At 34.4% G+C, this 14,929-nt stretch overlaps 1 protein-coding gene across 1 annotated transcript; it reads left to right on the top strand.

Moving 5' to 3' along the window:
• The first annotated feature begins 5,336 nt into the window (after positions 1–5,336).
• LOC113732448 (glycosyltransferase-like KOBITO 1) lies at positions 5,337–14,142 on the top strand. Its single transcript, XM_027258207.2, has 11 exons — positions 5,337–5,741; positions 6,804–6,953; positions 7,795–7,847; positions 8,219–8,327; positions 8,935–9,069; positions 9,236–9,280; positions 9,907–10,094; positions 10,228–10,369; positions 12,405–12,451; positions 12,617–12,704; positions 13,461–14,142. Exons 1-11 carry the CDS (start codon positions 5,385–5,387, stop codon positions 13,740–13,742), a joined length of 1,596 nt encoding a protein of 531 aa, XP_027114008.1. The 5' UTR covers positions 5,337–5,384; the 3' UTR covers positions 13,743–14,142.
• The last annotated feature ends 787 nt before the right edge of the window (positions 14,143–14,929 follow it).

Below are 14,929 nucleotides of genomic sequence, written 5' to 3'. Positions count from 1 at the left end.
CATTGCGACACTTCGAACGCAAAGCCTTGGAAGCACCGGTCGTCAGAAAAGAATTGAAGAAGAACTCTCAGTTTCAACTCATACCTTCGGATGCATACATTGAAGGTACCGGACGTCCGAAATAATTCAAGAAAATTTCTTGAGCTCACTGCCTACGTTCGGACGCAAGAAGTTGGTCTATCGGACGCCCGACACTACCAACGGCTAGTTGACTCTTCAGCTGCCCTCTATCCGTTGGAAACATTAATTGAGGAATTTTTTGGTCCCATATAAAAAGAACAAAGTCAACCATTTCAAAGTAACTTTCCACATTGAGACTATATCAAATCTAGAGTGATTTTAGTGTGAAAATACTCTTCAAAGAAGATTTGTACTCTTAGTTGTGTAATTTTCGATAAGCTTTTCTAGTGTGATTCAATTACTTCAATAGTATAGTTTTGTGAGGGTTATCCGAGTGATAGTAAAACTTTCTTGCTTAATCAAGTGTGTGGCTTGAGATAAGGAGGAAGTGATTCTTCCTTTGTACACAAGAGATTGGTTGTAAGTTGATCAACTTGAAGAAACTTGCTCTATAAAGTGATATTCAAACTCAAGAGAAGTTTGGTATTTGGTTTGATACTCTATCTCTTTTACTTACTGTCTTGATATATAAACTGCTCATCTCTTCTACTCACAAGCACTTGTACTTTCTCATTATTTACTCCATTGCGTGGTCTTTTAGAAAAAGAGGACAAGTACTCAAAAAGTAACTCACAATTTGGCCAGTTTTTAAACTACCTAATTCACCCCCCTTTTAGGTTGTTTTCGATCCTTACAATTGGTATCAGAGTTTGATTTTCTAGAGATTAAGTTCAATTGACTTTAGAGTAGAAGTGACAACCAACAATGCCATGTTCTTTGAAGGACAATCCGTCACTAGACCTCCAATATTCAATGGATCAAATTATATGAGTTAGAAAGAAAGGATGATTATTTTCTTACAATCTATTGATATCGAATTGTGGTTTATTGTCAATGAAAGTCCATATGATGCTTCTATAGTTGATGAAATCACTCATAGATCAAGATCTAAAACTAGAAATGAGTTGACTGGTGATGATAGAACCTACCTCACTTTGAATGCTAAGGTTATGAATGTGTTATACAGTGCTCTAGATTCAAATGAGTCTATTAGAGTCAAAAACTGTAGATCTGCAAAAGAGATTTGAGATAAATTTAGAGAAATTCATGAAGGAAGTGAGAATGTGAGAGAGCAAAAGAAATCTATTTTGGTCACTAAGTATGAATCTTTTAAGATGAAACCTTATGAAAACATTGATAAGATGTATTGTAGATTCAATAATCCCATTAAGGACTTAGAAGTGCTGGAAAAGGAGTATTCTCTAGGCGAGAAAAATAGAAAAATTCTGAACGCCTTATCCAAGGATTGGGAGAGCAAAGTGACTGCCATTGAAGAAACTATAAATCTAAATTTCATGCTTATTGAATCTCTTATTAATTCTCTAACTTTTTATGAGCTGAAACTCAAGTCCAAGGTGCAGGAGGAAGAAGATGCAAAGGTGAGAAAGAGTATTGCTCTAAAAGCCTCGCAAGATAAAGATGACTCAGCTTCCCTGGATGGAGATAATGTGAAAGTTGATGACAGTGATATTGCACTCATCACAAGAAATTTCAAGAGAATTCTAAATAAGAGGAGATTTAAAAAAGGAGAACCTAACAATTCATTTCCAAATCAGTTCAACAACTCAAGAAACAAAGGAAATCAAGAGTTCAATAAGAAGCAAACTGACAAATGCTTCGAGTGCGGCCAACCTGGACACTATGCGAGCGAGTGTCCAATGAAGAAAAAAGAAAGAAGAAAAAATTGAACGAAAATCAAAGTTTAACAACTTCCAGATCACTTGGAATGACTGCAACTCATAAGGTAAAGTCGAAGAAGAAGAAGAATTTGTCCAAATAGCTTTCGTGGCCATTGGTGATGAAGAGGTAACTGCTTGTAACTTTCAAATTGATAGTGATGATGAATCTGATGATGATGTTAATTCTTTTATGGAAAGAATGCATAATACCTTGAAAGAATCCTATGTTAGGAACAAGAAACTAAAACAAAAGATCAATTTTCTGATTCAAGATAATGCAAATCTTTTTCGACAAAACAAGAATCTGAAAATTGAAAATGAAAACCTAAAAAGGATTGAAAATGATTTACATGCTGAACTCGATAGAAAAACAAACTTCTGTGACATGCTCAAAAATGAACAAGGGAGTTTGAAAAGAAGAATGGATGATCTTAATCAGTTGCTTCAACATAAGAAACAAAACTGCTTTCAAAGAATTGATACAAAACCTCATTTTGGCTTTCATGAGAAAATGTTTAATTCTAGTGCAAACAAATTTACCATTTTTAAGAGAAAACAAATTAGATTTGTTAAACCTGTTCATGCGAGCAACTCACTGATTATGTGTAGATTTTGTTGTCAAATTGGTCACATGAAGAGTAATTATTATGCGAGAAAGAATATGAGAAATGATATGAAATGCATGTGGATAATTAGGCATAATGCTAACTCTCAAGAACCCAAAAAATAAAGGGTACCAAATATTATCTCATGAATTTTTGTGTAGGTCAACTTGGTGAATATTGTTAAGAAATCAAAATGGTTCATAGATAGTGGATGTTCAAGACATATGACTGGTGATCCATTACAATTCATCAAATTTAAGCCAAAAGCAAGCGGAAAGGTAACTTTTGGAGACGATAACAAAGCCAAAACTGTTAGAATTGGTGATATTGGTAAGAATGATCAAACCTTTGTTCACAATGTTCGTTTAGTTGACAATCTGAGTTATAACTTGTTAAGTGTTAGTCAATTATGTGATAGAAATCTGTTTGTGTTATTTAAAAGTATGAATGTCTTGTTCTTGACTCAAAGTTCAACACTATCTTCAAAGGAAAAAGAATTAATGATATTTATGTAGTTATTCTGGAAAATGTTGATTCTTCTAGTTTTAAATGTCTTAAAGTTGCTAATGAAAACCCTTGGCTGTGGCATAAAAGGGTTTGTCATTTCAACATGGATTTGCTAAAAGAGATCCCAAAAAGGAACTTGTTAGAGGGTTGCCAAAAATCAAATTTGAAAAGGATAAAATCTGTGATGCTTGTCAATTTGGAAAATAAGTCAAAATTTCTTTTAAACCCAAGAAATGTGTTTCTATCACAAAATTTTTGAAACTTTTACATCTCGATTTATTTGGTCCTACACAAACTACTAGTTTAGGTGGCAAAAGATATTACCTTGTTGTTGTTGATGATTATTCTAGATACACTTGGGTGATGTTTCTTGCACACAACGATGATGCTTTTAAAAACTTTGTTTCATTATTTGCAAATGTTCAAAATCTGATTAGGTTGAAAATCATCAAGATTAGAAGTGACAATGGCTCAGAATTTCATTTTTGTGACTTTTCAGAATTTTATGATAACAATGGAATTACACATGAATTTTCAATTGTAAGAGTTTTCCAACAAAATGGGGTTGTTGAAAGAAAGAATAGAACACTTGAACAGGCCGCTAGAACCATGCTAAGTGAGTGCAATTTGCCAAAATATTTTTGGGCTGAAATCATAAATACAGTTTGCTATACTATGAAATAACTATTTTTTGCTAAAATATAACTATTTTTTGCTAATATGATCCTAGATGGTTAATATATAGGTTAGAGTTATGTTGTGAATTTACTAGGTAGACCAACAATAATATTTTGTAATTTTTCTTAATTTTATCAATTCTTTTTACTTATTAGTAAGTTATGTGTGTGTGAGTATATATATACACACACGCACACACACCATATATATATATATGAATATTTTATTTTTATAGTATTATTGTATATTTTATTTTTTAAATATTTAAAAAATCAAACTTCATGGAGCGTAAGGCTTTTGCCCCGCTTGGGCAGAAATAATGCGCTCCGTCCAACGCTTTTTTATCTTTTAAAATATTGGTGCAAATATAGCTGGTGTTACCATGACTAGAATAGTACCAGAGTAATGGGTTTCAACTTTGACCCTCCCTAGAACCAAGAAAAAAGTTTATTGTTTGCTGGCTCATCAATCACTCTAACTAATATTATCATAGTAGCGATTATCTCTAAAAATCATGACTAACAAGAGACCACAACGTTTTGATACATACCATTCTAAGTCATTTTAGAAACAATGTAGACTTGTGACATTATTTTGTGTGTCATAGATTTCGAGAAAATTACACTTTTGGTCTTTAATGTTGGTCACTTATGTGATTTTAGTCCCTAAAATTTTGGTAAAAGTAAATTTGGTCTCCAATGTTTGGTATTGGGTGCGATTTCAGTCGCTAAAATTCTGGTAAAGGTAAAATTTGTCCCTAGTGTTACCAAGTTGAAGCTGATTTATGACAATTGATGGATTTTCCTAATCATTGATGGAATTAGTCATGTGCGATCACATGTTTGTTAAATTAAATTTATTGAAAAAGAATAAAAATAGTGGACAACATTGAGAAATAAGAATAATTCATTTGATGGCACACTAATAACTAATTACTAGGAAATAAGAAAAAAAAGAAAGTAAATTTGTTAAACTATACAAAAAATTAAGTATGTGTTTTTTTTTTTTTGGCTTTAGGTGAGTAGGGATAGATTTGAATTAGTTATTAGTCATTAATTCTGTAGTTTATCTAAGTGCTCCAACTAGTTTCAATTTTGTTGTTTAAAATATTTCATTTATTTATTAGTTAATTAGTTAGCAATATAGTTATTGCAAAAAATTCTATCAGTAAATTTTATCAGATGTAACTAAATTCTATTAGCGAGTTATTGAAAAAAATTTCTATCAGATGTGACTAAATTTTATCAGTGATTGAAAAAAAAAATTGTTTAAATGTCCTAAAATTTGCTTTAAATTGGATACACTCTTATCGAAATTTTATGGACTAAAATATATAGCACAGATACTAAACATACGTATCATATTTGCTTTTACTAAAACTTTAGAAACTAAAAGTGTACAATTGCTAAACATTGGGGGCTACAGTCACATTTTTCTCCAGATTTTAGGGAAACAAAAGGCAATTGAAACATTAAACACGATATAAATTTGTTGCCTTAAATGATTAGTTACAAAGTATTATCTCCATTAATCATTGATGGCACTAAATATTTAGAACGGTCCAACATTCTATAACTCTGAGGGGTTTAGTCCAATTTCTCTCAAATTGCAAAAAGACAATAAAGAAAAGCGACATCGTACTAAATGAATCCAATCCATATAACGTACGTGTACATATATGTATATTTTTTCACCACAATGCTACAAAACCGAAGTCTCCCATTTCTTCTCTCCAATGGCGGGTCTTTACACCTCTCTCAGACCCCAGCTACCGTCCTCCGCCTCTTCCGCCACCTCCCTCCACTCCTTCACCTCCAAGCTCCTCCTCCTTTTGACCGTTCTACCCCTCACGCTTGCCTTTTTTGCCTTCGTCCTCCAATGGCGAGGTGGTGGAGTAGACGATCCCATCTCGAGGTGGTCGCCGGAAGAGTCCCACAAGTTCCCCGGCATGGACAGCTCGCCGTTGGCCACTGTGGGGGCCCACTCTTCTCAGTCATCAGATTGTTCCTCGCTTTTGGGACATGCTAACACGGCGTCCTTTCCTTATTACAGAGACTGGAAGTTCAATTTTCAAGCAGATCTTAAACCCAAGGTGGACTCCTTTTCTAATTTTTTTTTTCGATCTGTCAGTGGGGTTTTATGATCTTGGCTGATTTCAAATGGGTTTTGTTTATTTTTTCAATTTCAGGTGATTTTGATGTTGAATGATAGTAATGTACTACTGTTTAAGAATCCTGTTTGTTATTATAGAAGTAAAATAATATGTTAAAATTCACTTCCTTTTTTCCTTTCTTTTTTTTGTTAATCCAAAGGTATTTTTGGATAGTTTAGTGTCATTATTGATGCCATTTCTTGTTTTCTTGAACGATCATTTTTATTTCTTGCTCATTAAATAGCTGATATATGTAAAGCTGATACTTTTTTGATGAAAGTGGAGATGGCGGACTTTGATCCTGGCCTCTCTGCAACACCTTAGGAGAACAGGCATGTAAGGAGGAGAGGAAAAGCTATGCAGTAGGACAACATCAAGACCAAGATCCATGTGAACTTTACTTTATATGCAGTCAAATTTCTAGCATAGTACTATTTATCTAATATTTTAACTTCCTCTAAAACTCCATAATCCACAGCTGGCAAAACTCTTAGAAAGCACTGAGGTTGGTGTTCTTGGTTGACCTTGGTGTTTAGAGTGTTAGAGCTAGGAGTAATAAATGATTAGTTAAGTTTGGAAAGATTTTTCTTTTTCTCTTTAGTTTATCCTTTTTCTTCTTTCCTTGTATCTATTTCTTTTCCCACATAATCTTGCAAGCTTAGAGGAAACGATGAGACAAATTATTTAAACAATTTGAAGTGTGATTAGAGGTGGGAGATAATTAGTGGAGATAAGTTTGTTCACTCATTATAATGGAAAATATAAGAAGCCTTTTGGCTGTCTTCATGCAATATTAGTGCTTTGTCTTTCTGGATCAATGTATTTCATTAGTTGGATCTATGTGTTGTTAAATTGCATTTTATATTTGTGCATTTCTTGTTCTGAAGTCTTCTATACATTCTTAAATCTTAAAATCTGATGTCGATTTTTGGAACTTAATCAATGTTGAATGATGCAAAGCAATGTTTGAGTTCTTAAGTTGTTTTGCATTGCTATGTGCAGATATGCATTACAACTAGCACGTCTGCTGGCTTGGAGCAGATTCTGCCATGGATGTTCTACCATAAAGTTATTGGTGTTACTACTTTTTTTCTATTTGTGGAGGGGAAGGCAGCTTCTCCTGATGTATCAAAAGTCCTTGAATCAATTCCTGTGAGTTTGTGCTACCTCTAATGTGTGGTTGCATTTTTTGCTTTTAGGTGGCAACAGGTTGTTTTCTTAACCCTCCATGTTTTTGTTCAGCCATGTCACACTCTCCACTAGTTATCACCCCCTCTTCCCCTCCCCCCTCCCCACCCTCCCAAAAAGGGGAAAAAACTGACCATGAAATACGTGCATTAGAGAAAAATAAAATAAACTAAAGAGAGGAAGAAATGACTGGACAAGATGACTAACATTAAATTTGATGAATTGTGAACAAGTATTGGCGTTTTTATGCTTGCTTGCTTAGTTGAAGACGTGATACTTCAAGGGGTGGCCATGGCCCCAGGGTTATTAAACTGTGTTTGGACATTTCAGTCACCTTGTTCTTTGAAATTTACATTCTTGAAATATAGAAACTTGGGACTGTCCTCATAAAGGGAATTCTTGCTCGCTTGTTATTCTAGTAGCCAATGCCAAATCATCTGTGTTTGATTCTAGAATGCCAAATACTGAAAAATAAAAGCCTTGAAAATTGTAATAGAAATGCTGTGCGAGCTTTTGTTCAAGACAGCTTCTCAGCTTCACTCTTTGGTTTTCATAGGTGCTTTAAACTGTTATTCTGGCAGTGTTTTGTCAATTCATTTCTGGCCTTCCAAACTGATGTATCCTAACAAAATTCTCGTATCAGCTTCTCTATGTCCTTTTTCTACAATCCTTGGCTGTCAGGATAAGACCCTCTGAATCTGTCTAAAATGTCATATTTGTAGACTTTGTGCTTCAGTAGGATAACCTTATTGTTCAGTACTAGGATATTTGTTCTATGTTATGACATGCTTTGCATCTTATACAGGGAGTAAAAGTAATATACAGAACTAAAGAGCTTGAAGAGCAACAAGCTAGGAGGTTAGTCGTGTCTTTCATCTATTTCAAAGACCTAAGATGTTGAATTTGAGGCTTCATTGGAATTTTTTTGAACTATCGCTGATTTTTTCTTTGCTAACACAAAAGGATGCTAAAATAATATGGAGAGCAAGTAGCACATGATTTTTTTGTTCAGCTTCCATTCATCTTTTAGTATCATTTCGTGCTGCTGATTTTCAATTTTTGTTTCTGCAATCAGATAATTGTCTTTAAGTAAATAGAAAAACAAGGAAATGTAGACATTACGGAACATAGACATCTAATCTTGTCAGATTGCATCGGATGGTGTATGCATATATACATGAGCTACTTTAGTTCCCCTGGTCTCATTCCTTTTTCATCTGATGCTTCAGCCGGATCTGGAATGAAACGTGGCTCTCCAGTTTCTTTTACAAGCCATGCAATTACGAGCTGTTTGTTAAACAATCTCTTAACATGGAGATGGCAATTGTCATAGCCAGGGTATGCTTTCTTGTACATGAATGTAGCTTCCTATTATGTTTAAGGGAAAGATAATGCATAAATAACTATAGATTGCATATATTCCTGCATTTCTCAAGATTCATGAGATTACTCCATCAGGTCAAGTGTTTCAATTGAATTAGCACGTCTTTCAGTCAGCTAATAGTTTGCTTTGCAATCCCTGTTCATTAGGTTTCTAAATCTCTTTTTGAATTTAATGAGGCAGATTAAGAAGGGATGAAATCAGATATTCTGCTAAATCACTTGGACTTCATTTTAGGACTTGAAATTGCACAATACTTCTGCCGCTTTTGCATGCTATAGATGAATGTAGAATTTGAATTAACTAAAATGTATTGCTGATTTTACATGCATATCAGAAAGACGTGTATAAAGCACATGATTTTGTTATATACCCATAAATTGCGCAAGTACAAGGTGAGTCTGGTACACTTATTTTATCTGGTTTACCAGCCACCCTTGGTAACACTGGCTGTCCAATATTCTAATTTAGGAGGATTAATGTGTCAGGTTTTAAATCGCATAGCCCATTGGGTGCAGTTAATTCTTTTGATTACTAACAATGGATTCTGTCATAAATTTCTAGGATGCTGGCATGGATTGGATAATTCATCTAGACACTGATGAATTGTTGCATCCAGCTGGTGGTCGGGAGTATTCTTTGAGGCGGTTGCTACTTGATGTACCTGGGAATGTTGACATGGTGATATTTCCAAACTATGTAAGTTATTCAATATATGAACCTATGGTTTTTTAATTCTGAGTTATTATTTCATTTTATCCACCACAAGTGATCATAGAATTAGTTTGTTACTCGGTATCATGATGGCGGCATTAGCCATTGATTTGATCGAGCATGAAAATGAGCTGTTTTATTTATTTTTCAGGAAAGCAGTGTTGAAAGGGATGACATCAAGGAACCGTTCACTGAGGTAATGATTGCAGTTTTATTTTATACTTTGTGAGCTGATGGCCATTATTTTTTACCTGGTAACTCACATTTTCAGTCAGTTGCATATTTTACCTGATCAGGAAACACACTTCTGCTAGAATTGCCTGTTCTCATTTGCTTAAAATCATGTGATTCTGACTTTTCTAAGCTATAAACTAATTCGAGGTGCTCTAAGTTTCTTTGGAAATATGCTCTTGGTATATCTTTTATTGTTAGTTTATAAATTTATTATAAATTACTTTCCAATAAATTACTTTATTATTAGTTTATAAAGTTATTATGTTTAGACAAGAGATAACTGCTCCAGAAAAGGTCAAGAAACAATAAAAAAAAATTTAAATCTTATTTATAGATGTATATGTATTGAGACAATATTCTGCATTTTAAATTTCTGCTGACCACAGTAGCTGCTTAGGTCTTTTACAAATTTATTAGGTCTCATCTCAATATGAAATTCCTAGTTTGGATGGAAATTTAACATGGGAGGAGATTGAGATCTAGTGGTTGAATAATGTCTTTTTTATGCAACTTCACCTACTTGATTCAAAGATGTATCTGGGCCATATTTGTTTTTTTCTTTGATACCTTGAATACTCTTTGAAATAGGTATCTATGTTCAAGAAGAACTATGATCACCTGACAAAAGATACATATTTTGGCATGTATAAAGAGGCGACCCGTGGAAATCCAAATTACTTTTTGACGTATGGCAATGGGAAATCTGCTGCTCGAATCCAAGATCATCTTCGTCCCAACGGTGCTCATAGATGGCACAATTATATGAAAACTCCCAAGTATGCTACTGCTCTAACTGCACATTTGGTTATCTTGGTTCAGAACTTCCATTTCCTCCCAAGATGTTCTAATGTAGTTAGGTGCACTGTATGTGGTCTTTCTAAACATGTCCAATTGTGTGACATTTGACAGTGAGATCAAATTGGAAGAAGCTGCTGTTTTGCACTACACATATGCCAAGTTCTCAGACTTAACTTCTAGGCGAGATCGATGTGGTTGTAAACCAACGAAGGAGGATGTCAAGCGATGCTTTATGTTAGAATTTGATAGATCTGTAAGATCACTTCATTTTAGTTTACTTCACTTTTGATCTGTTCATTTGTCATCTTAAGATGCTCTGTGCCTTTGTTACTTGAATAAACCATGTTGGTAGGATGGTGAATTGAGGTATTACAGTTTTGTCTAATAAGGAAATAAGCAGAGCAAACATAACTGAAATTATGAGATCCTTGAGGAAATTTTTAGTATCTTAAGAAAGTCAAGTAATTGCATTTTTTTGTGGTTACATGGTTATAACAGGTTTATTTTTTCATGTGCTGTGTCATTTGCCATCTTTTTTTTATTTGATTTGTGTAAAAATAATAATAATTTACCACTCTTCAAGATGGGAAAACCTGTAGAAACTTCTTGATAAAAACTTTTCACAATATTCTGGAATGAAGAGTGCAGTAAAATGAATTTTTATAAGGACTTGTTGAGTTCAGTTCTCAACTAGATTTTTTGTCCTTTTGCACTATCAATACTTTGTCATGCTTTGTGGGACAAATTGTTATTTACTGCTAGACAAAATGTCTGCATATGGTTTACTGGAGCTGTTTCATTTGATACATTTATGGTTTCGGATGTCATTTGGATGATGTTCTGCATTAGTTTCTTGTCTAAACCAAACCATTTTCTTAGTTGTGCAATTTTTGTTGCTCAAGTTTGGTTTAAGAGTCCTCAGATTTTTTCTATTCCCTTTTGTCCTTTTTTGTAGATATTGCGATCTCAATTGTCTTGCTTTGTTTCATTTTAATCATTATTTTCTTCCTTTTTCATACTTCCACAAGAAATGTATTTAAATGAGCTTAGTTCGACCTGGTTAATTATAAAATGGGTAGTAATGCTGTGTTAAACAACTAATTGTGATGGCCAAGAAAGAGAAATCAGGATACATTGTTCTCCAGGCTAATAGCATTCTGGATGTTAAACTTTGCAAAGTCTGTATTGTCATCTTATAAGATCCATAGAGTTTTGACATTGGCACCTTTCTTTGTCTTGTCTATCTTGGGAAAATGTATTACTCTAGCCTATGTTTTTATGTTCAGTGACTAGTAGTTTACTATTCTTTATTCATCAGTAGCTTCCTCGAATAACATAGGAATATAAGTATTTATATAAACTTTCCTAAAAGATGTAAAACTCGTATGTCCTATTCTTAATAGGAAAACTAACTACATATAGAGCTTTTCTTAACAGCTATGACTCCAATTAGTTACCTAGCACGAAAGTAACAACAAAAGACTTGACCACAGAATTGCTGGAGATTTCCTGCAAGTGAAAGACCAAAAGTACTGCTTAAGACCTAAAATTCTAGAAACTGCTAAAACATAAAGTACAGTTCCCACGATATTTGAACCATCTTTAGACCCTATGAATCACCATGGTTAGATCATTTTAGATATAACTTCTTGGGTGGAGCTGATCTTTTAGATTTATTCTTAGCGTTCCATAATGGCAATAGTTATCCAACCAGCTTGTGGCCGTGCCATCAATTTACTTTCCTATAGCTATTTTGGCTGTGCTGTCAATTTACTTTACTGTGACTTCTGGAAACAGTAGCAATTTTGATTGCCATATGCCTGTGCCTATCAGATGTAAAACAGAGATGTATGTGCCTTTTTGTTTTTGTTTTTTTGTTGGGGGAGGGAAGGGGGGGTTATTTGTTCAAGTATAATGCTGAAAGTGCTAGTCTGTATTATATCAATATGGTACTCGTGTCATTTTCCACCTTCTTCGATATTTTCTTACATTTGCCTCAATTTCTTGTATTCTGACTGTTAAACTCATTGAGCTATTGTTATTTTTGTCTATTTTGTGGAGAGAAAATGTTATATTTGAAGGAATGCAGATAGTTGATACCCAAATTTTAAGTACAATTACTTTGTAAAGATTGTTCAAAACCTCATGTTGTCAAGGACTTTGTTTTGTCGACTAGTTTGATTTAGGTGACAAACATGGTTTAGTATTAATAGTAGAAATTCATTGATGTGTACTCGCATATTTATCCTTAAGCTTGGTGATTTAAGATATATGTTGTTACCATGCAGGCATTTATAATTGCCTCTACGGCCACAGAAGAGGAGATGCTAACTTGGTAATATTTAAATTTCTATTTCGTGTGTAACTTGTTAAGATAATATTGCATTTTCTGATGAGCAGGAGATTTTAAATGTGTATTATGTCTAAAACATTCTTGAAAAGTACTTGGGTTCCCAATGGAAGTAATACCTTTTGAGATTGAATGGTCTCACTTTGTCAGGTACCGTGAACATGTTGTGTGGAGTGACAGAACCCTGAATCTGAAGCTATTGAGGAAAGGCATTTTGACACGCATATATGCACCAATGGTAAGCTTGGACATTGTGGCTTCTAGTTTTAAAATTTCCAAGACTCGTTGAATGAAAAGGATTGAAGGGTCCTCTAGTTTTACTTTTATCAGCTGGCCTTTATTTGGAGACTAGGAGTTTGGGGTATATGGTAGTCTTGCCGTTACTTCACTGTCCATGCCCATATTTTTAATTTCTTTCAAATGGAAAATCCATGTAAACCACTGATGGAGAAATGTAAGAGAATGTTGTCGCATACGTTTACCTCCTGTATAAAGGAAGAAGGATCATATATGCACAGACTATTGGAGTGAGAGTCCTAAACATAAAATACAACTTTAGATATAAAGTTACTCGCTCTTGATACTTTTGTTTTAATAGAAAGCTGAACGGGTGAAATGTGTAGCTCACTTGAAAGACTTTTTGATGTAGGAAGGAGAATTTGAGTTTACTGTATCTAGAGTTATCAAGTTTTAGCATCCATGTTCTCCGACAAACTCAAGTTGAGAGGATTTTGGTTCTGCCCAGTTAATAGACTCAGCTTTGGATTCTTGATACTTTAGCCCAACATATGTCTTTATAGCACAACTTTAAGCAAACGAAAGTAGATAGCCTGATTTGTAATAATGTTTTAATTCTGGAGATGCTTTTGATGGAGAAAATTTAAGTGCTGAAGAATTTTTGCTTTCAAGATGCTGATTTTAAGTGAGCATTTGAATTGTAACCTTATCTATTTTGTAGTTCCAAATTTATTGTTCTGTATGTGCTTTCTTTCAGGTCGTTATCCAAGGACTGCGGGAGGCAGGTGTATTTAGCACTGTCATAACATCTGCCCAAGCTTCTCTCTCAAAGGACAAATTCTTAGCATCCATTGAGAAGAGCAATTCGACAAGGGCTGTTTCATCCCAATCACTTCCTTCCAGAAAGATTGGTAAAAATCATGATTCTCAGGCAACAGCCAGAAGAATCTTTGACACTGCAGCTGCGGCATATCATGAAGCAGCTATACCGCCACTATCTCCTCCAGTTATAGATAATGACCTAATGAACGAAGCATGATATTACTTCCTGCAGGATTGCTGCTTCTTTCTTCCCATAAACAAATTTGGCTGGAGGTTGCCCTCTCTATTTGTTAAAGAAGGAAAGATCTCAGCAAGCATATTTGCAGTCGGTACTAGTTCTTGGTTCGGTTGTTTGGCTTTTTCCCGATCATTACCCAAGCGGAGGTGTATAACTTTTTACTGAGAGGGGCAATTTTTTTTTTGTTTGTTTTTTGGGGGAGGGGAAATGTACGAGGGGGGGGGGTTGTCTTACTGGCCCTTTTTGGGGTTTACGATATTAAGATTGACTGGTCATATATGTACAGAAGAATTATAGGGATTGACTGGCAGTATCATTTTAACTTGGTGTACTTTCAGAGAATTTGATTTGTATAGTGCCATTGGAGTTTATTCTTTCAGTTGGCTCTGTGTTGCATTTCAATCTTGGGACAGCATGGCACAAGAGGTTATCCAGAGATGCGTACAGTATGTATTTGCTGGTGTTTGTTGATTATGCAATAAGCAAATATTCTAGTGCCTTTCATGAAAAGAAAATGACCAGTTTTGTGTTAAAAAACGTGTCAACTACTTCTCCTCCGGCTTTTTCCGAAGTCAAATTGTTTATTTCTAAGCTTTTAGGTGATGGAAGGGGGTATTTATTGAATTTCCAAACTCAATAGAGTCGAGAAGAAGCAAAGGAAAAAGTCTGCACGAATTGTGATTGTGATGCGCATGAAATTTGTTGGGAGGGGTTTAATCCATGTATCATATATCAATATCTGTTAATATAAAGTCTTTGTCCTGAAAGTTCATATAACAATAGGATTAATTTTCGATATACTGTCGATATATACACAATCACCGTTAAATATATGACACGTGTGCATTTAAAATTTTGCTCACGTTAGTTTACAATATATAAAATTTACGTCATTAGCATTAATCTTAAATTTTAAACCCGTTAGTTTACAATATTCATTTGTTAATGTCATGGACAAGGTGCGACAAAAGCTTGTGGATTTATCCTCTCTCGCAAACTTATGCTCTATAATAACCTATGCCACGAGCTCTAATGTAGCCTTTTGCTCAATAAGGACTACCACTTTTGCAATGGAGAAGATAGTAGGGGGAATGGGTCGCAATGAGATCGAGCCTTTCACAATTATTTGCGCTAGAACCACTCAAGGGATCCTATGGAACCACTTA

Source organism: Coffea arabica, chromosome 2e (assembly GCF_036785885.1).
Source record: "Coffea arabica cultivar ET-39 chromosome 2e, Coffea Arabica ET-39 HiFi, whole genome shotgun sequence".
Taxonomy (NCBI): Eukaryota; Viridiplantae; Streptophyta; class Magnoliopsida; order Gentianales; family Rubiaceae; genus Coffea; species Coffea arabica.
The sequence above is the reverse complement of the archived record's forward strand: the minus strand, read 5'-3'. Positions and strand labels throughout refer to the sequence as shown.